This window comes from Terrapene carolina, unplaced genomic scaffold, assembly GCF_002925995.2.
Source record: "Terrapene carolina triunguis isolate 2854851 unplaced genomic scaffold, T_m_triunguis-2.0 Scaffold21, whole genome shotgun sequence".
Taxonomy (NCBI): domain Eukaryota; kingdom Metazoa; phylum Chordata; order Testudines; family Emydidae; genus Terrapene; species Terrapene triunguis.
Window position 1 is genome coordinate 24064825 of NW_020664372.1, and position 20329 is coordinate 24085153.

General features: G+C 40.5%; 1 protein-coding gene across 1 annotated transcript in view; it reads left to right on the forward strand.

The window, feature by feature from the left end:
* Nucleotides 1-20329, forward strand: part of PCCA (propionyl-CoA carboxylase subunit alpha) — a 398317-nt gene that overhangs the window by 218207 nt on the left and 159781 nt on the right. The window contains exons 17-18 of the mRNA XM_024205358.2: nucleotides 6234-6344; nucleotides 19822-19924. Coding sequence (XP_024061126.1) covers nucleotides 6234-6344; nucleotides 19822-19924 — 214 coding nt within the window. The remainder of the gene's footprint in view (nucleotides 1-6233; nucleotides 6345-19821; nucleotides 19925-20329) is intronic.

Below are 20329 nucleotides of genomic sequence, written 5' to 3' on the forward strand. Positions count from 1 at the left end.
GCCGAGCCTGCCCCTTTCCAGCTATCCTGAGGAGGAGCCAAACCTACCCTTCGCTACCTACCCAGAGGAACCGATGCTGGTGGAGACCACCGAGGACACTAGTACGGCCCAGGTACCCTACGAGGGGGAGTGTGGAAGTAGCCCGGGGGCAGCCGACCCCAGTCTGGCTGCAGCACTGCCAGAGCCTATGTCAGTGTGTTGCGGCCAGGATCCCCACTGACAGCAGCGAGTTTCCGCCACTGCTAGGCCCCCGGGCTGGGACGCAGTGGAGTGGGAGGGCCTGCGTCCCCCCTGCCACCCACTCCTTGGGTGGCAGACTCCCCCCTTTCCCAGGCCTAGAGAGGCTGGGACCTCTCGCTCATTGACTCAGCCCCTGCTCAAGGGCCTAGGTTCCTGACTATTTGATTGCTGCCCCGCCCTGACCTAGGGCCTGGGCTGCTACAAACTCATTGACTCAGCCCCTGCTTAAGGGCCTGGGTTCCTGAACTATTGGCTCAGTCCCTGCTTAAGGGCCTGAGCCCCTAACCGTGTGTTTGCTGTCCCACACTACCGCTGGACCAGGACTGACGGCGGACCAGAGTGAGGCGGTGGGATACCCCACAGCCCCACTGAGGGACGAACCTCCACCGAGACTTCTACACCACCCCAGACACACCAAGGAATCTGTTATCTATAGCCAAGTCCTCAGATACCACAGAATATATTCTGAGGAGAAAGTCCGGGATACACATCTTAACAGATTTAAAACTGCCTTCACCAAACGAGGACATTCCACCAGAGAAGCAGATCGCATCATGCAACGGGCCACCCAAATACCCTGTGAGAACCTATCTCAATAAAGAAACTAATCTACTTTGCATCACACACCCCTAGTTGTCCCCTGCATCCCACACTGGAATCCATATGGGGTATCATTAAAAAATTACAACCCATACGTGATGGGGTCAACATCTGGAAAGATTTCTTTCCCAAACACACTCTTTTGGCCTTCAGACAACCCCCACCCCCCCACAATCACTCCAAGTGCATCATCAGAAGGACATTCCCCATAGACCAGGACCACCAACCCAAAGCAGGCCCAGGCCCTGCCATAACAACAGATGTAAAACCTGCAGACATATCTCAACTGCTGCGATGATCATCGTCTGGAATTGTAACTCAGTGTAGTACTTGAATGTATTTAGTTAGTTAGTTAGTTAGTTTTTGAGGTCCAAATGAAATGGAATACCTACTTAATGTAATAACTTGTAAAGTACAGTACTAGAGTATTTTTTTCAGACTAGCATTGCTAAATTATCATCAATCAATTCAAACTCTGCATAAAATGAATGTTATGTTTTAGCAATCAATAAGTATGCAAATAAAGTTCTTTCCATTCCACTTAACACAATTAAAATTCTCAGCAAGTTAAATATATTGAATTGTTTATCTGCGGAGAGGCATGTAGGGCTCCAATTAAGTTTACATGGATAAATGCAGATTTATGTTTGTGAATGTCAAGCTGACAGAAGCTTAATACTGTAAAAGGGCTAATCAACACTGAATATGTTTAGTGTCAGTAAATATTTATTGTGAAAATGTTGCTCATGGAATGCTAAGGCACAAAACCAAGTTTATTTTGCTTTTTAGTGACTAAATACTGTAATTTGTATATCATCCCATCCGCATCCCTTCTGTATAATTTTGCTTTGCACAAAATTATTTTTATCACTTCATCACTTTGATGGTATTGGAGAAGGATGACACATGAGCTTGGCTGTAGTTTTTTTTTTTAATTAAAAAAGGGGTGAATTTACTGGTATTTGTGGTTTTGTTCCATGAGCATATTCCAGATAGCATGGAGCTGGAACAGGTACAGTGCAGATAGGCAGGCAATATGCAGATTTCATCATATAACTCTGACAGTGGATTTTGGGCCTTCTGTTCCTAAACAAGGATACCAAGATTACTAATCAAACTATGCCAAATTGTTTTGGTTTTGCAATGTGCACAGGTATTCACTAGGAAGTTGGTTCAGATCACAAAATTAATTGGACCCAAGTGATGTTATATATAGTGTTAGGTCTCCTTAAATTAAAAGCTAGGGCATTGACCCAAAGAATCCTCATGCTTTTATGAGGCTGCTGTTGAGGAATATTGTCTCAAAATTAATAGATAGATAATAATAGATAAAGAATTAAAAGTACATCTTAAGAAGATCCTTTGTTTCATTAATACTTTACAGTGGACAATATGATGGAAAGAAGGAAAAAGAAATAAGAAAAATCTACTTGTTGGCAACTACTACTAAACTCTACTGTATTTTGCCTCACAGTGCATGTCTACACTTCACTAAAACACTCACAGTTGGCCCAGGTCAGCTGAATTTGGCTCGTGGGGCTCAGGTTGCAGAGGTATAAAATTGCAGTGTAGTTGCTTGGGCTGGACCCTGGGCTCTGAGACCCCACAAAGGGGAGGGTCCCAGAGCCTTGGCTCCAGTCTGAACCTGAATGTCTACATTGCAATTTTATAGCCCTGCAGCCCAAGCCTTGCAAGACTGAGTCAGCTGACATGACCCAGCCACGGGTGTTTTATTGCAGTGTAGACAAGAGGTCAGAGAGGAGAAACAACAAAGCTGTGATTGTGATCCTTATTTATACTGGCAACTCTCTTTACAATGTGAATGAGAGGTAGAGAAATAAAAGGTTGTTTTATGAAGGAAACAAAATGAAACTAAATTTTCATGATTTTTATCTCATGGTTTTCCAGATTACAAAATGTGATTTTTTTTTTTTTTAATTATTTTATTTTTAAGTCCTGGGCTGATGGCAGAATTAGTCAGTTGCAGAATGGATATAATATAGTTCAGTTTAGTTTCTAACTTTGCATGAAATAAGCTGTGCCTGTTGGCCTCTGTTTGATCCTGTGAGAGTGGGGGCTAATGTCTGGCCAGTGTTTGGGAAGCAGCAGGTAGTCAGGAGCAAGCTGTTCTAGGGGTCCACATTTCTGTAGCGTGGTAGTTATTCACACACAGATGGAGACCTTATGAACTTTGACAGAGGTCATGCTAAATTGCAAATCTAAAACTTCTAGACTTCTGAAGACTTAGGGTGGCACATTATTATTTTTTCAGTCTGTGATTAGGAACATCATTGAAGCTGTAATCTTACTTTTAAGGAGTAGATCAACCATCCATTCATTGTTTAAACAAGTGATCTTGGGAACAGATAGACAGTCTTTCATGGTACTTTGAAAGGAAACTATTGCATATTAAAATGCTAATTTACATATGTAGAACACACTTCTTATATTGCTTCTGAAACACCTAGGTTTGCCTGCTTTTATTGAACTTATAGAAGGACTTTTAGAGCTGAAAGCACTGCAGAAGCCTCTGATTTTTTTCCCTGTCACACATGGTTTGGAATGAATTAAGATACTCATGGTAGTTTTTGATTTCAGGTCTTTTGGGGCAATCAATTGAGACACCAAGATCTCTGTCATCTGTCATCAGCCATCATCTCAACAGGGATCTTATAGCGGTTTAGGAAAGAAAAACATGAGATGATATGGTTTCATATTGTAACATATTACATTTTGCATTCAATCAAAGTCAGAGAACACAGAAGGGCTACTCTGTGTTTTTAATTACGATTTTGAAGCTGCTCTTGAAAATCTGTCATATTTTAACTTACTGCAGTTTCTAGTCAAGTGGGAAAATTAGGGGAAAAGTCAATAGTTAGTCTTATGCTTGGGTAGCTCTGCTCTGTAGTATCCAAAATATAGATTATATGTATTCCCAAGTTACATTCATTTATATTCTGTAACAGTTCTATGTTTTTACTAAATTGTTTGTTGGAGGTATAAAGAATGGAATGTTATATGTATGTAAACATCCAAGGAGCTTGGATGGCCTAATCACCCAGGTGGCTTTGAAACTCTTCTTCTTTTAATCAGATGGTCAAATTCTCATAATTGAACTAGATGTACGGTGCTGGTTAATGGCTCATGAACTAGTCTTTAGAGCTACAACATTGTTTCATGAGGCCAAAGTCAGATTCCATGTGTTGAAAGTGGTTTCAGTATCGGCCACACAGAGAGCTAGAAAATTCACACCGGCAGCAGACTGTAGGGGGAAAATGTTTTTTAAAAGTGTGTGAACTGGGTTATGCATAAGATAACAAGAATGTTATTCATGTTTCTAAGCTGGAGAAGGGAAAAGGAAAAAAATAGTGCATTTAAAAAAAACATTCACTGTATTGCTGTGGCGGTATCTCCATTTCAGAAAAAAGAGAATGTAAATAGTTATTTAGATCCGCAGTTGTGAAGTTTGACTATATTTACCTATTCCGGTGCAAATAGTACAGTGATTTCATATTTTATTATTTTTAATTATGGCTAACAGAAAGATCAGTTAAGCGGTCGTCAAGGTTGATGTGCAGTTTCTACTAATCCCTGAAAATGTATCTGTTAAGTGACAATCTCTAAAATACAAAGCTAGGAAGCTTTCCTCTGAATGTTAGAACTCTTAATGAAAGTGCCCAGCCCAGTTAATATTATATGGGTTATGCACTTCATATAATTACATAACTCTATAAACTTCTAAGAAATGCCATTATTTACTGTGGGACATTGTTCTCTAGCCAGATCTTTGTTATGCTCATGATGGCTCTTGGAAACCTTTTGTTAAAAGTCCTTCCCTAAATTAAAGGAAGAGTAAGGATAGTGATCTTTGATGGAGATTACCTCCTCTCTGGATACTCCTAAATTATCCTTTCTAGAGATGGCTCTCAGAAGAGAAAACTTTTTAACTTTAGAAATGGCTGAATTGCATCAATGGCAAATATAAGCAGTTTCACCAGGGAGGATGTTTTATTCTTGTTACCTCCATCCCCTCCATGCACCTCTACAAAGTCTTCACCTTCCACCGACATTTCAATGAAATCACATAGACTTAACAGCGTGTTGTGCTATTTATATAGTCAATATAGTTTTGTGAAAGAAATTTTAAATGTTTCTAGCAAAGTGGAATTGAATATAAGTTTGTTTTCCTAGAGGTTGTGGATATGAGAGATTTTTGCTTAAATGAGAAAATAAATGAATAGTTTACTCAGTTTTTCACTCTCTCTGTGGTAGATACTCCTGCAGTACATGGGGTTTATTGCAGAATGTTTTGAGGGAGCACTGTATTAAAATACAACTTGCATGCTTCTGAGCTATATTGTTGTGGGAGACTGTGAGAAGCAACAGAGAGCAGGGTTGTGTGGAGAGTTTTTAGTGGGGAATGTTGGAGTTCAGTTCACCCAGGGATCCTGGCCTTCTCTGTCTCCTAGCAGTCAAAAGCCCCACTTCTTTGCTGGCACAATGTCCCCAAAAAGCAGTAAAATGGAGAAAAAAGACAAAATAAAATAAAAGGTGGGAGAAGAAAGAGACAGAATAGGATAAGCAGAAGGGAAAATGCAAAACCCAAGAACGAATATTTTACCTTTTGTGGCCATTAGTGCCATGTAATGCAGATGGGGAAAGGCACAGGGGAGTGAAAAAACTTGATTAGAGATTTGGCTGGGCAAGGTTGAGTAAGAGGATATGAAGATTGTATTCTAGAGAGGATGATGTGCAAGTATGAAGAAAGCACAGAGAAGTCTCTTAATTTTTTTTGTAAGATCCATATATAACCTTTATGAATTATAAATGTCAAAATGTTATAAAATCTTATATAAATGCTTCAAACTGAATAGAGAGACAAGATAGGTGAGGTCAAATCTTTTAATGGACCAGTGTTTTCATTGCTATGTAACTTTCCCAACAGGATGTCTCTAAAACATAAGACTGGCAAGGAGGGTGTGGTTAATGGGAAATGCTGAGCTTGTGGGTATGGCACTGAGACTCTGATGGGACTTCCCTAAGCTCTCTTTAGGTCCTGCCTATATCTGGTTGGACTGAAGCAAAAACCTTATGGTCATTTTTTGCCCTTATTGACTTCATTAGGTTTTGGATCAGAGTCTGTCAGAGAGGTGAGAATTGCAAAGGTTTATGTCTTAATTAAACTGAATCGTCCAGGAATAGCCAATGTCTGAATGCTAGGTGGACCACCCTCCTCAAAAAATGGTTCTGTCAGTGCCATGGTTGCCAAATTGGTTGACTGGAATTCAGCCGGAGGGGAAAAAGCAGCCCCCTGAATCGGTTTTGTTTGTTGTTTCTTGGTATTGCTTGTGATTAACACATTCATCTGATTTGACTCAATGTTTTATTTATAGGTGTCACTCACAATATAGCTTTACTGCGAGAAGTGATAATCCATCCACGCTTTGTTCGGGGGGATGTCAGCACTAAATTTCTTCCCGATGTGTATCCTGATGGCTTTAAAGGTTTGTTCTCCCTTAAAATATTTGTGTGTGTGAAAGATTATCTTCATTCTTACAATTTCTGTTTACTTCTAGAGTGAATTGTTCTCTAATCAGTTTTTCAATTTTTAAACAAGATCATTATCTACAACATGTTTTGGAATTTTTAATAACAGGTTGCAAAATTGGAATTATTTTCCTTGAGCTTCAGAAAGACATCTTTGGCTACAAACTGAAAATAAAAAAAAGTCAAATAATGGTCAGGAAAAACATATTTCACATCATCTGATACTGAAAATGCAGTAATAAACATCCTGCTGAATAGGGGCACAATCACAGGAGGTGCTCAGCACTCATAACTCCTATTGACATATGTGTGGTCAGTGAGCATGTGAGGGCTCTAACATCTTGCAAGAGACACCATATCTGATTGGGCCCTGTGATACCATGGAAAATACAGACTCATTTATCGTTGTTAATATTAAATTCATAAGTAATAAAAGTGAGGGGAAATATTTTCTTTGTATTTATATAATCTGTTGCAAATGTAGTTGTTTTATTGAGAAATTAAACCTGACAGGCAGTTTGATTTTTTTCCCACAAGTTCTTATTTTTGGGACCATTTGTCCTATCTGTCTAATTTAGTGATTATGCACATATACATTCCATAGCAGATGGATCTAGACTCCCTCAGAACAGACCAAGACCCGTAAGGTCAGTGACAAAGAGGAAGCAATTTAGATCTCACCTTTACTATAGATCCTCTTTCCAGTAGTGGTCAAAAGACTTTACAAAAAGAAGGTTTAGACCTCCCTGAAGTGGCCAGTCGGCTTCGTCCACAGGCCCTTCTCACAGACAAGTTCAACATCCAAGCAGTCATGGTGACTGATCGAGGACAGCACACTGACCACATCCACCTATTCCTTCCATTGGAAGATGCCTGTCTCTCTTTCTCTGTGTTTGGAAAGAGATCATGTCAGACAAGTAAGTGCTCAGCATAGTGAAGGAGGGATATGTTAGAATCATAGAACTGGAAGGGACTATGAGAGGTAATCTAGTCCAGTCCCCTGCACTAAGGCAGGACTAAGTATTATCTAGACCATCCCTGACAGGTGTTTGTCCGACCTGCTCTTAAAATCCCCAATGATGGAGATTCCACAACCTCCCTAGGCAATTTATTCCAGTGCTGAACCGCTCTGACAGTTAGGAAGTTTTTCCTAATGTCCAACCTAAACCGCCTTTGCTGCAATTTAAGCCCATTGCTTCTTGTCCTATCTTCAGAGGTTAAGAAGAACAATTTCTCTCCCTCCTCCTTGTAATAACCTTTTATATACTTTTATGTTATCCAGTTTATCTCCCTCTTCTGAGTTCCCCCTTCCACACACACACCCCAGTCCCTTTTCAGGGTCCCTTCTCATGAGACCGTTTTGTTTCAAGAAGTACAGTCTCTTCTGGAATTGGGAGTGACAGAGGGAGGTCCCTTATCAACACAGAGGGAAAGTCATCTGTTCATGGTATTTCCTGGTCTCAAAGTTTTCTGGTGGCCTTCATCCCATTCTAGATCTAAGAAAGCTGAACTTCATCATCAAGAAAGCAAAGTTCAGGATGGTCACCCTCACTTCTTCCTTGGGGATTAGAGATTGGCATGGTGCCTTAGATTTACAGGATGTTTACATGTGGCAGTATCTTTCGACTACAGGAAATTATTTTGATTCATAGCAGACAACAACTGTTCTGGCACATGGTGCTCCCTTTTGGGCTGTCGTCAGCTCCGAGGGTCTTCACCAAGTGCATCTCAGTGGTGGCAGCCCACCTATAATATTTAGGCGTTCAGATATTTCCTTATCTGGACGATTGGCTAGTTTACAGTACATCAGGCAACCCCCAAATCCAAAACAGCATGCATGTCATCAGGCAGCTGTTCTCTCATCTGAGCCTGAAACTAAAGTTGGACAGATCAAAGTTATAATCAACACTATGATCCTGGTAACAAATATGACTCTGGTAACAAATGTGTCTACCAAGGGTTGGGGACCCACCTCAGTCAACTTCGGGCACAAGCTCTTTGGTCATCCCAGGAGTTCTCTCTCCACATAAATGTGCTGGAGTGCAGAGCTATTTGTTCGACTTGTGAGACATTTGTGTCTTCCGTCAACAACCATGTGATACATGTTCTTACAGACACCGCCAGTGCCATGTTTTATTTGAACAGGCAGAGAGGTGCAAGATCATCTCAGCTATGCAAGGAAGTAATCCACTTGTGGAATTATGTATAAAAAACAATGTCTTCCTCAAGGCATTCCACATTCCAGGAGTGAGGAACACAATTGCAGACACCCTTAGCAGGGATTTCATAGACCAACATGGGTGGTCAATCAGAAAGAACATTCTCCAAATCTTTCACCAGTGGGGGGGTACCCAATGATAGACTTGTTTGCTACCAACCTGAACAACTAGTGGAAGAGATTTTGCTCCATGATTGGGGGCAGCTGGGGTTCCATTGCAGATGCCTTTCTTCTCCCCTGGTTCAATCATCTCCTATATGCATTCCCTCTTGTTCCTCCAATTCCAAGGATACTAAGGAAACTGAAGAGAAACAAAGCAGCTTTAATCCTAGTGGCATTAGCCTGGCCAAGGCGCTACTGGTTCATGAATCTACATTGGTTTTCCATCACATCTCCAATAACTTTGCCCTAGTCAAGGATCATCTGTCTGAAAACCAGGGCAGGTCTCTGCATTCCAGTCTCCAATCTCTCCACCTCATGGAATGGATGATCTCTGGTTGAATGCTCACGAGAAATTGTGCTCCTGAGATGTTCAAGCCAAAAACAAATTTTAACTTCTCTTTATCTGTAAAATGTGTAAGAATCTAAATAAAATAATTAAGTAAATAAGAACTGATTTCAGTCTCAAGTTTCTACAGGTTTTATTATAAACTGAAATTAACAACTTTTTAAATTATGAGATATATCTTGACAACTTTTCTATTAACCTACATTGCCCACTTTAAATTAAATCTTTGCTTTGACTGGCATAAATGATAGTTTCTATAGTTATTTTAAAACACGTCTCTTCCCCCTATCTAAATTAATTTTCACCAATACAAAAATGCTTGCTTAGTTTGTTTCAGACATTTTCTTTAAAAAGTTACTACGCCAATTTAAACTCTGTCAGGCATTCTCCGACTGGGAATACTACTACTTTGCTGCTCCTCACTGTTCAGTCTAGACAGAGCATCAGGGTTTAGCAATGGCCTGGCACTAGATGAGGTATTTATATGGTCTCCATCATGATGATGTCTGAGCACATCACAGTCTTTAGTGCATTGTGGCACTCCTGTGAGGTAGGGGTGTCACATTATACAGATGAGAAACTGAGGTACAGAGAGACTAAAGTCACTCAAGGTCCCAGAAGAGAAATTGAACCACGGTCTCCTGAATGCCAATATAACATCCTGTCCAGTGGACCATCCTCCGTCTTATCAAGGTCCTCTAACAGCTATGCCGAAAGTGTGGCTTTGTCCCTAACCCTAAATATTGTATTTTTCTAATGTTGGGGGAATTTTCTTTAAGTTGCACACTTCCTGGTTGTGGAAAAGGGTCTCTCTTACTCTACTGATAATGTAGGAGAGGGCTCCTATGTAGACAGGAAGTGGGGCATATGTTGGGGGTGTTGCAGAAGTCATGCTAAAACATATGAGACAGTGGGCAGGGGATCTTTCACTTTTCCCGCCCCAGTAGTACCTAGTTTTGGGGTTTGGACCCCATATTGGATAGCATGGTGGTTTTAAGGGCATTCCTAACACAGTTCCCTCTCCTTCCTCTCTGTAATTTCTGTAATGAAGGTGATGAAAGAGGGTTGCATATTGCTCACATTGAGTGTCTGATGGAAACACTCATAGAAGTATTGCATTTGGGATGCTACAGGCAAGGGCTAAAGGGCTCTTTAGAAGTGTGAGAGACTTGAGTGATGCTTTGCGATTGCTTTTATTAAATGAAAAAGAGGAACCATGCAGTGTCTGACCACTTTTTAGGATAGAGTAGGGAGGACAGTTGCTATTGACTATGCCCAAAACTTTGCTCATCTTCCCACCCATTAGCACTGCTTCTTCCTCTCCATTTTAGGAAACAGTCAAACCCTACAGACTTCCTTTACACTCCTAAGGCATCCCAGGTGGCTTTCTTTCCTCCATGGGATCTAGGTTAGAACTTGATGGCCTTTCAGGAGACCCCCTTGCTCTTCAGAATGGCTGAGGATTCTTCTTTTTTCCATTTGAACATCAATTTTAGAAAGGGGTCTGTCCAGCCCCAAAAGATACTGCTCTCCTCCTTTTTCCCATATGCATTCTGAATAACTCAGAATCACACCTGCAGGCACCAGTATTGGCCTACAACTCACCATGTTCACAGGGGAGAAGCAGAGCCCAGCCACACTTCAATGACAAATTTGAGTCTTTCAGGAATTAGTGTCCTCAGTAATGTCAAACTTCCTGACTCAGATGAGTTGGTGTCTGACATTTATGCCAGTCAACCCCCAATTAATTTTTTTTATAAAACAAACACGAAGTTAGCATCCATTTATATTAATCTAAATTTAAATTATGCATTATACTTTCCATCTCATTAATTTTGTATTTAATTTTTGTTCACCCTGAACAGAAAATCACTATGTTAGTATTAAATGACGAGTGTGGGCACAAAACCAGTTGGGTGCGTGGTATGATTTTTTTGGTATTAGTGGGAAACTTTTTTCTGACAAAATGCAAATGAGATTGTTATGGAAAGAATGACCTTTTATATAATTTAATTTGAAGTTGGTTATGTAAAGTAATTGCAAGAACCTTTTTGACGCAGCTTGGGGGATACTAGGCTAATATTGATTTAAACAGAGCATCAGAGAAATTAGAGAAAAATACCTCTTCTCCCATCTTTCTCCTGAATCAGGATTCTGCTCTTTACTTGTAATAGATGAGTGCAGACTAGTTTTAAATAACTCAAGCAGCAGAGCTTTCATCACTTTTGGTATGGTTTTTATTTTTATTTTAAAAATTAAAACATATCTATCTTGTATGTCCCTCTTCTCTGGTTTGTGGGCCAACAGCCTTAACAATCAGTGCTATGGCTCCACTTATGAGGAAGCAGGAGCAAAATCTGTCAAGGGGCCAGAGAATGTGCTGTGTCAAGAGGAGATGGGAGAAAGGTGTCTTTATACCACCTTCATGCCTCTTGAATTTTGGGTGGCTCTGGGATGTGGCTCCTGGTGTAAGTTAGAGCAGCCTCAGAGCTCTACAACAGGGACTGCATAGGAGGGCAAGGCAGGCCTATGTATGTTGTGCCCAAGCTGCTTCTGCCCCTGGAGAAATCATTTGGGCAGTTGTGGCCCCTCTACACCACGGAAATGGCATAAAGAAACTAGCGAGGGCTGGAATCTAGTGCAGGTTGTGCACTGGCATGGGACCTGAAGAATAGCGGATGCCATGGGAGAGGACCATACCTAACCTGGAGTAGGAGTTTTAAGAGAGGTGCAGAGCTGAAGTTTACTGTGTGCCATTTTTCATGAGATTTGGCTTATGACAGCCAGTTCACTGTGAGCAGCTGCACTGCCTTTATTTCATTAACTTTACATGATGCACCAAAGTGGTTGTCCTTTTGATTGGCAGAGGAAAATGAATCTCTTTACTTATAGAGCTAGTTTATGTATTCTCTAAAGGGTATGGGAAATCTGGCCAACCTGAGTGCTGCTAAATGCTCTCTTCCTTCAACAGTTAACCCTCCTTAACATATCAACTACTTATTTTCACAGCAGTTAATGAAATTTTAAAGCTCGCATTTTATAACACAACTTATTAATGATTCTGGGGATGCAGAAACATTCAGTGGGTTGAATAAAGATAAATTGGGAGCTGGCTGCCTTTTTATGGTGGATGTAAAACATGAATGTAGTCCAGGAATCTACAATGTGCTGCAGCCAGGGTATTTTAGGGAGGTTGTAGCTTCTCTTTGAAATTCAGGAGCCACTGCTTCTCAAGTGGCTACTTTTCAAAGAGAAACTGTTTTTCTTCCTGTCCAGCCACCCCCATGAAGAGTGCTTCAGAGGTGACTTGCTTTTCAGATCTCACTGTTGCATGACTAATGCTAAGAGCTGGATTGTGATACTCTTACTCACATTGAATATTATCTTACTATTTGAGTAATCCCATTTAAAATCAACGAGGGCTATATGTGGGGTAAGGTAGTATTCAGTTTAAAATAAGAGTCTCGCTACCTGGTCCCAGTTTCGCCTCCTAAGTGGAAGTTAAACTTTAAAAGCAGCTTAACTGTGCACAGAGCACACTAGCAGAACAAGAGTGGGAGGGTCAGGGATACTGGAGTTTAGAACAGTAATAATGAAAATAATGCCAGAAAATTCTGATCAACTTTATAAAATAATTTAAATACGAGGGAAAATGGGTTTTTACTATCCTGTGCTTGAAATTAAGAGAGGTCACATGTGGACAGGTCATACTCTTATTTCTCACCATTGCTGATTTGCAGAAAGGAAAACAATATTAAAGAAGGCAGAAAAAGTTGACAAAAAGTTGAGGTGTGTCAGCAGGTTTTTTTAAGGAGGTATGCCGTTTCCTCACCCCCTGCCCCCGACCTATCTGAGTACTGTTACTATATTTTGCCTTTGATTTATTTCCCCCATTTCTCCCTGATTTCCATAATGATATGTTTGCAATATTGTGTAGCCATATTAGCCCCGGATTTTAGAGAGACAAGGTAGGTGAGCTCTGTGTGGCTTAAAGCTTGTCTCTTTCACCAACAGAAGTTGGTCCAATAAAAGATATTGGACTTTACCATTACAGAGACAAGGGGAGTGTATGTTTACTGTATGGTCTAAGTCTTGCAACTGGATCCATATGGACAGACCAGGGCTATCCAGTTTTAGTGTTGGTTCTCATGTTAGTGAGATGATCTAGTGATGACATGCGTGATCTTGCCTTTGTGGTAGATGTAAACACTTATGTCGATGTCAAAAGGCCCAATCACAACTTGACTTTAGACAATGAGTTCCAACAGTAACTTAATAAGGCCTTTCATTATGTGGTCATACAAAACTGTACCATCTCATACTATTTGGCAAATAACATAGTACAAACTATTGTTTGTAGCTGTGACGGGTTGGATCACAGAAACCCCCTTGGAAGCTGCCACCTGATGTGCCAAGACTACCCCTCCTTCTGTTTTCCCTGCCAGCTCAGGACTCCAGCACCCCGTCTTGCTGAATTAGACACTCCAGTCCACTTCAACACAGACCCAGGGTCTGAATCACTTGTCCCAAAACTGCAAGTTTACCCAAAAACAGCTCACAGGAGTGTGCTTGTCTTTAGCACTCAGATGCCCAACTCCCAATGGGGTCTAAACCCAGATAAATCCGTTTTACCCTGCATAAAGCTTATGCAGGGCAAACTCATAAATTGTTCGCCCTCTATAACACAGATAGAGAGATATGCACAGCTGTTTGCTCCCCCAGGTATTAATACATACTCTGAGTAAATTACTAAATAAAAAGTGATTTTATTAAATACAGACAGTAGGATTTAAGTGGTTCAAAGTAGTAACAGACAGAACAAAGTAAGTCACAAGCAAAATAAAATAAAATGCGCAAATCTATGCCTAATCAAACTAAATACAGATAATCTCACCCTCAGAGATGCTTCAGTAAGTTTTTCTCAGACTGGACACCTTCCAGGCCTGGGCACAATTCTTTCCCCTGGTACAGCTCTTGTTCCAGCTTAGGTGTTAGCTAGGGGTTTCTCCATGATAGCTCCTCTCCCTCTGTTCTCTTCCACCCCTTTATATATCTTTTGCATAAGGCGGAAATCCTTTGTCCCTCTGGGTTTCCACCCCCCCTCACTGGAAAAGCACCAGGTTAAAGATGGATTCCAGTTCAGGTGACATGATCACATGTCACTGCAAGACTTCATTACTCACTTGCCAGCACACACATATACAGGAAGACTCAAAGGTAAATACAGCCATCTGCAGATAATGGGAGTCATCAAGATTCCAAACCATCCTTAATGGCCCACACTCTACATAATTACAATAGGCCCTCAGAGTTATGTTTTATATTTCTAGTTTTAGATACAAGAGTGGTACATTTATACAAATCAGATTATCATACTCAGTAGATTATAAGCTTTGTAATGATACCTTACAAGAGACCTTTTGCATGAAGCATATCCCAGTTACATTATATCACTTATTACCGTATTTTCTCTAAATCTATCCCAGTTACATTATATTGACTTATTATATTTTTATAAAACCATGTAGACTGCACAACGTCACAGTAGCAACTGTGGATTTTTTCTGTAATATATTTTTCAAATGTATAGCTACATGAAAAATATGTTCTTGGAGTTTATAGTGACTCGATTAACTTCATAAATGTTGTGTGAGCATATAATGAAAAGACCCTTTTGTCATGAAGGGGGACTGTGCTATGTTAAGTAGAGTCTTACATTTCCTGAATTAAAGGGGAACCATAACTTTGACTTTCTTGACTTTTCAGCAGTTAACCTCTCAAGCCTTGACATTGTATTAAAGCAGTTTTTTCTTAGATAAGAAAAATAAACACTGACTATACAGTACATCAAAAGTAGTCTTAAATAGAATTTCAGAAGTCTATTTCCAAGGCTATGCTTCAATAAGATGTGTATCTAATTAATTCATTTTATCATTTTGTTTAATGTTATGCTCAACTCATATGTTATTTCATATATAATCAGTGTATGCTAAATAGATTTAAATTATAGGATTATAGATGTATAAGCATGGCAAGTATTCAGGAGTGATGATGAATGCAAGGCCTACAGGCCGAGACCTTTAAGATTTTAGTTTAGCCATACTAGGCCATAGGCTTAAGAACACTTGATGTGAGTGGGTGATCTAGGAACAACTCTGTGCCAGCAAAGCCACAAGATTACTGTAAAAGATGTGCCAGTAGGTGATGGTACAGAAACCTAGATCGCAATAGGCTGCAGTGTGTTGTCCAAGATCATGAGACACCTGATTGTCACATCATGGAATGTCCTGTCCTGATGCAGGTTACATGTTGTGCATAGATGCTAATGAGAATGTTTCTTAGTTCCTCTTAATCTATGAAAAATGGAGCACTCCAATATTCATGGGGTGTGGTAGTACAGATAAGGAAAAGAGTGTTGAAACCCTCATGCATATGCATAAGGTAGTAGGTGTGGTCAAAACAACAATGTAAAAGAGGTTCCCTGGTTGGGTAAAAGTGGGAAGACCCCAAGGGACGACCCAACAGGAAACCCCAGCAGGAACCATCCCTCTATTGACGATTCTCTGTTGAGAGGTCCATCGGACCCTAGAATATCTTTGAGGATGTTAGTATGACTACAGTCTTAGTCATTGCATGGGGTTTTGTAGGATTTATAGATGCATGGGAAATTGTAACTTTCTTTATTGCTTTAATAAAACTTTTAGTACAGATAAGACTTTGTCCTTGTGGTTGTGTCTGTGGTCACTATCCTTAGTCTTCATGTGTTCCTGGAGCCTCCAAATTTGAGAAAAGCATCAGAGGTGATTTTTCACTCAGTTGAGCTTGAAACTGTAGCAACAGGAGCTGAACCCATGGTACTTTAATACAGAATTACTAAATTCAATTTAAATGAAAAAGGTTACAGATGGCACCTTTGTAGCAAAACACAGAAAGCTAATTTTGATACGCTTTTAACGGTTTATCTTTTTAGGCCTGGTCTAAATGTAGGTCGACATGGTTACATTGTCAGGGATGTGAAAATTCACACCTTGGAGCAACGTAGCTATGCCAGTCTAACTCGCAGTGCTATGTAGATATGACCTTAGACTTAAGAACCACTCTCAGTGGGCGCCCCAGTCATGCTTTGTTTTCTGTTTGTTTAAATTATACCACAACAAATGCAAACAGTGACAAATAAAGAAAGCAGATAAACATATTTTTTCTATGTTTCTATTGGTGAAGAGATGTATGTACCTCTTATTCTGTTGTTAAGCTGTTTCGAGATATTGACCCTTGTTCACTGTTTGGAGTTTGATTTTTATTGAAGATTGAGGAAGAAATAGTTTTTGCAACATGGCAAGTGCAAAAGCAGTTATTGATTTCATCCCAGATGAAGGTCATACAATAAAACCTGCAAATTGGGATCTTTATAGTTTTTCTTTGTTCTTATATACGAGTTGATGCTATTTGTACTCCTGGGAGCATGTTCTCCCACGTATTGGCATACGTGAATTTGGTTACACATACTTGTCATGGGTTTTTAGGACAGAGGGGGAAAAGATCTATTTTTCAGCATATAAGGAACTCTGCTTTTTATTGGGTCAAGGCATGTAATCAGACTATTACTTTTGAGTACTACCTATTTAAAAAACAAAACAAAATCTCATGATTGATTAAATTTTAACACTTGGTGCATAGAAAGCTGGAAGCTCACTTTGTTATGCATAATAGTCAGACCAGTTTATTCATGAAGTTGTGGAATCATATATGTCCAATGGTGCCCACAGTCGCATGCATGGTGCCTCCCTTTGGCAGCGATGAGAAACAGCAGTGCTGGCCGCCCTGCTGTCCACTTAGGTTTGGTCCTGCTGGCTCTCCATCGTGATGGGGAGGCAGTGGGGCCAAAATTGAGTGAATGGTGTGGTGACCTGGTGTGTCATCCCTTCTGTCCCCCGCGTACCAGATCACAACGCCATTCACTCCATTTTGAACCCGCTGCCCTCTTGTCATGACAGAGAGCTGGCAGGGACAAATTTGAGTGGAGAGTGAGGTGGACAGTGCTGCCTCACCTCACCACTGCCATGGGGGTAGCTTCTGCACCAGGGTTTCCCACTGGGAGACTGCCTGGTTTGGCCCACTTCCAATAGCACATATCCCTTCTCTGGGGCAGGGAGTGACACTGCAACTGGGTGGGCTGGACTGGACCGAAGGATGGGCTGAGCATGGCGCAGACTCAGCAGGTAAGGTGAAGGGGCCAGTGGTTGCAGCAGGGATGGCTCCACAGGGATTGACAGTGCGTACCACCTCAAACATTTCTGGGGTGTCCCTGTATATGTCCCTAAAATACACACAAGTTCAGAGTTCAAAGTTTTCATTTTGCCTTCACGCGGTTTCCACCAAATGGCAAGAGAAAGCTCAAGGTTTTTCTCTTCAGAAGTTGTGTTTGTCCATATGTTCACTAAAGTGCATATAGTTTCCATTTTGAGGCAGAAGGAAGCAATAATAAACAGTGAGTGAAGGAAGTTACAGTAATCTGTAGCCCAAATATTGTAATAAATGCTAAATTCAAAAAATAGATGCAGACCTGTATGTTTTTGTCATTCCTTGTTATCTTTAAATTTTCATTCTTTGGTTTGTGACAGTCAGTGTAAGGGCATTTAGCATCAATCTAATTGGATACCATTGCTGCTCTGTGGATTCCAAGCAGCACGTTCCACATTCTCTTTTTGCAAGAGGTGCCAATTCCAATGATTGTATCTGCTCCTCAAATTGGCAGAGGACATATTTATTTTGAAACCATGCTACTGCACAAGTTATAGTAAATCCTGCTGCTGTAATTTTCAAAGATATATTTTATATATTTTCAAAGAATCATACTAATCGTACTTTATTATAGTCGTGGAAATTGGCATGCGCTAATAATGATCACAAGTAGAATGTGAATAAACATTGAGGACCCTTTAAATGGGTCTTTTGGTGATCTCTGGATGGTGTTTGCGGCCCTACTGCACCTGCAGGTAGAGGCTCTGCTTGAGGCAGAGACAGAGAGCAGTGTAGAGCTTCTTCAGAGGGCCATCACTGTGATGAGGTGCAACAAGGCTGTATGACCTGCCCCAGGACACCAAATGACCACCTGAGAGAACTTTACGCATGTGAGACATCTTCAGTGAAGGAATTGGGGCACCAAGTAAGTAATGGTGCCTCATGTGAGAGTTTGCAAGACTGGGCCTTTATTATTGCTAACGTAAGATAACCATGAAGCATCTTTGTTTGTCCCACTGTATTGGTCTCTATGTAATAGCTAATCCAAATAAAATGAATGAATTCCCCCCCACACCCCCCCCAACTAGTCTGAGTTGGTGGCACTTTTCTGGGGCACAGATACATTTGACAAGAAAAGTGGTAATCACTTTTGTGTTGTGAAAACAAGGTGTTCCTTCTTTACCCTGTAGCATGGCATAGTTTGTTCCTTACCACTATATCTCTAAGACCCATCTTTTTCTGTCTGTCTGTGTGTCTGTCTGTCTTCCTTCCTTCCAACTACAACTCTCTTTCATTCCTTCATTTATGTCAAATGCTGCTATATCCTGCTCTCTGGCCTCCCAAACACACACATTGACCCCCCCCTCAGTCCATACAAAACACCTCTGCTAAAAATAGTCTTTCTTGCCTGTTGTTTTCACTGTGGGCTCTCTTTGAATCCCTCAACCTCCATTACCTCATCAAATTTAACTTCGTATTGCTGCCTTCAAAGGCCTGCTGAACTCTGTCCTCCTTACTTATCCACCTATGCTTCGTTTCCAGTCATTCCCAACTCCTTCTGCTTTGCCTGTGGTGCCAGCCTTATCCTCCCATGTGTCAACTTCTCATGTAAACCCATCTGTGTCTTCTTCAGTGCTATCTGCTGTGCCTGGAAAGTTCTTCCTGAGCTAATCTGTAAGGCCAATAACCTCTCCGTATTTAAGCTTCACTTGGAGACTGAATTCTGCTATGTTTCCTATGAGAAATTTAGCTGATTTTTACTGTCTGAACAAAGACCTGGCCAAAGATCACCTTAACCACTCTATTTTTATGTTGTACCCATTCCGCCTAACCTTCATTTGGCTGGCTCTCTTTCAAGTCAAGCTCAGTGGGACAGGGAGGTCATACCACTTTTCTGTTTAGAAAACATCTAGTATAATTTGTGCTTTACCACAGACAAACAAACAGTAATACCCCCAATCTGACAGACACTAGCTGTAGCAGGGGTGACAAGTAGTTTCAGTTCCAGGTATTTCCAGTAGGATATATTGCTGTATCATCGCATGCAGGGAGGGAGATCTGTAGCTTTTAGAAAGTAAAGTATTGAAAAGAATATTGCATATGTTGAATAAGTTCTAATGTACAGATGGATTCTTTATCAGCATGAGCCACAATATGTCAACCAGTGACATTTTACTAATGAAAACAAGATGCTACAGCATCACTTAATTTTTTTTCTTTCAGTTGTCAGATTGTTTTTAACATAGACACCAGTGTTAACTGTAGGGCTGAGCTGTATGAAAACATACTATTTAAATCCTGGAACTGTGAACGTCTGCCATCCTAAGTGTTTCTTAATTTAGGGAAAAAATAGATTTAAGCTACAGGACTTAAATAGTGTTTTTACTGATTATTATTTTGTGTGGCTAGAAGCGCTAAATTGGCTCGTGGTATATAACAATTTTAAAAAATTGTTTTTGAAAACTAGGACACAAATTGACAGATCTCGAGAAGAGGGAACTACTGGCAATAGCAACTTCTTTGTATATGGCTGAACAACTGAGATCACAACAATTTCTAGGGTCTCCAAGGTAAGTTCATTTCTAGGAACTAAAATGTGCTCAATGCTTTTCTTAATGGCATCTTTCCATGCACAGGAGGAACACTGGTGAGAAACTGCATGGTTCCTTAATATAGTCTGTTTTTTCTAAATCCAAATAAGCTTTAGCTTACATTCTGCCCCCCGCCCCCCCCCCCCCCGTGCCCCCCTCCCAAAAAGTCATACATGGTTATTTTGTCTCCCATATTAACAAACGGGCACAAAAAAGTGTTACGAGGCAGAACAGTAATTAATGCACATCAGGAGTTTCATTAATGCAAAATGTTGCTACATTAGTAACTAACCACAAATTGAGCATCACAAATTTCCCATGTGCCTGTTTGAAGTGATCTCAGCATTTTGGGATAGTATGAATATTCAGCTGCATAATAAATCT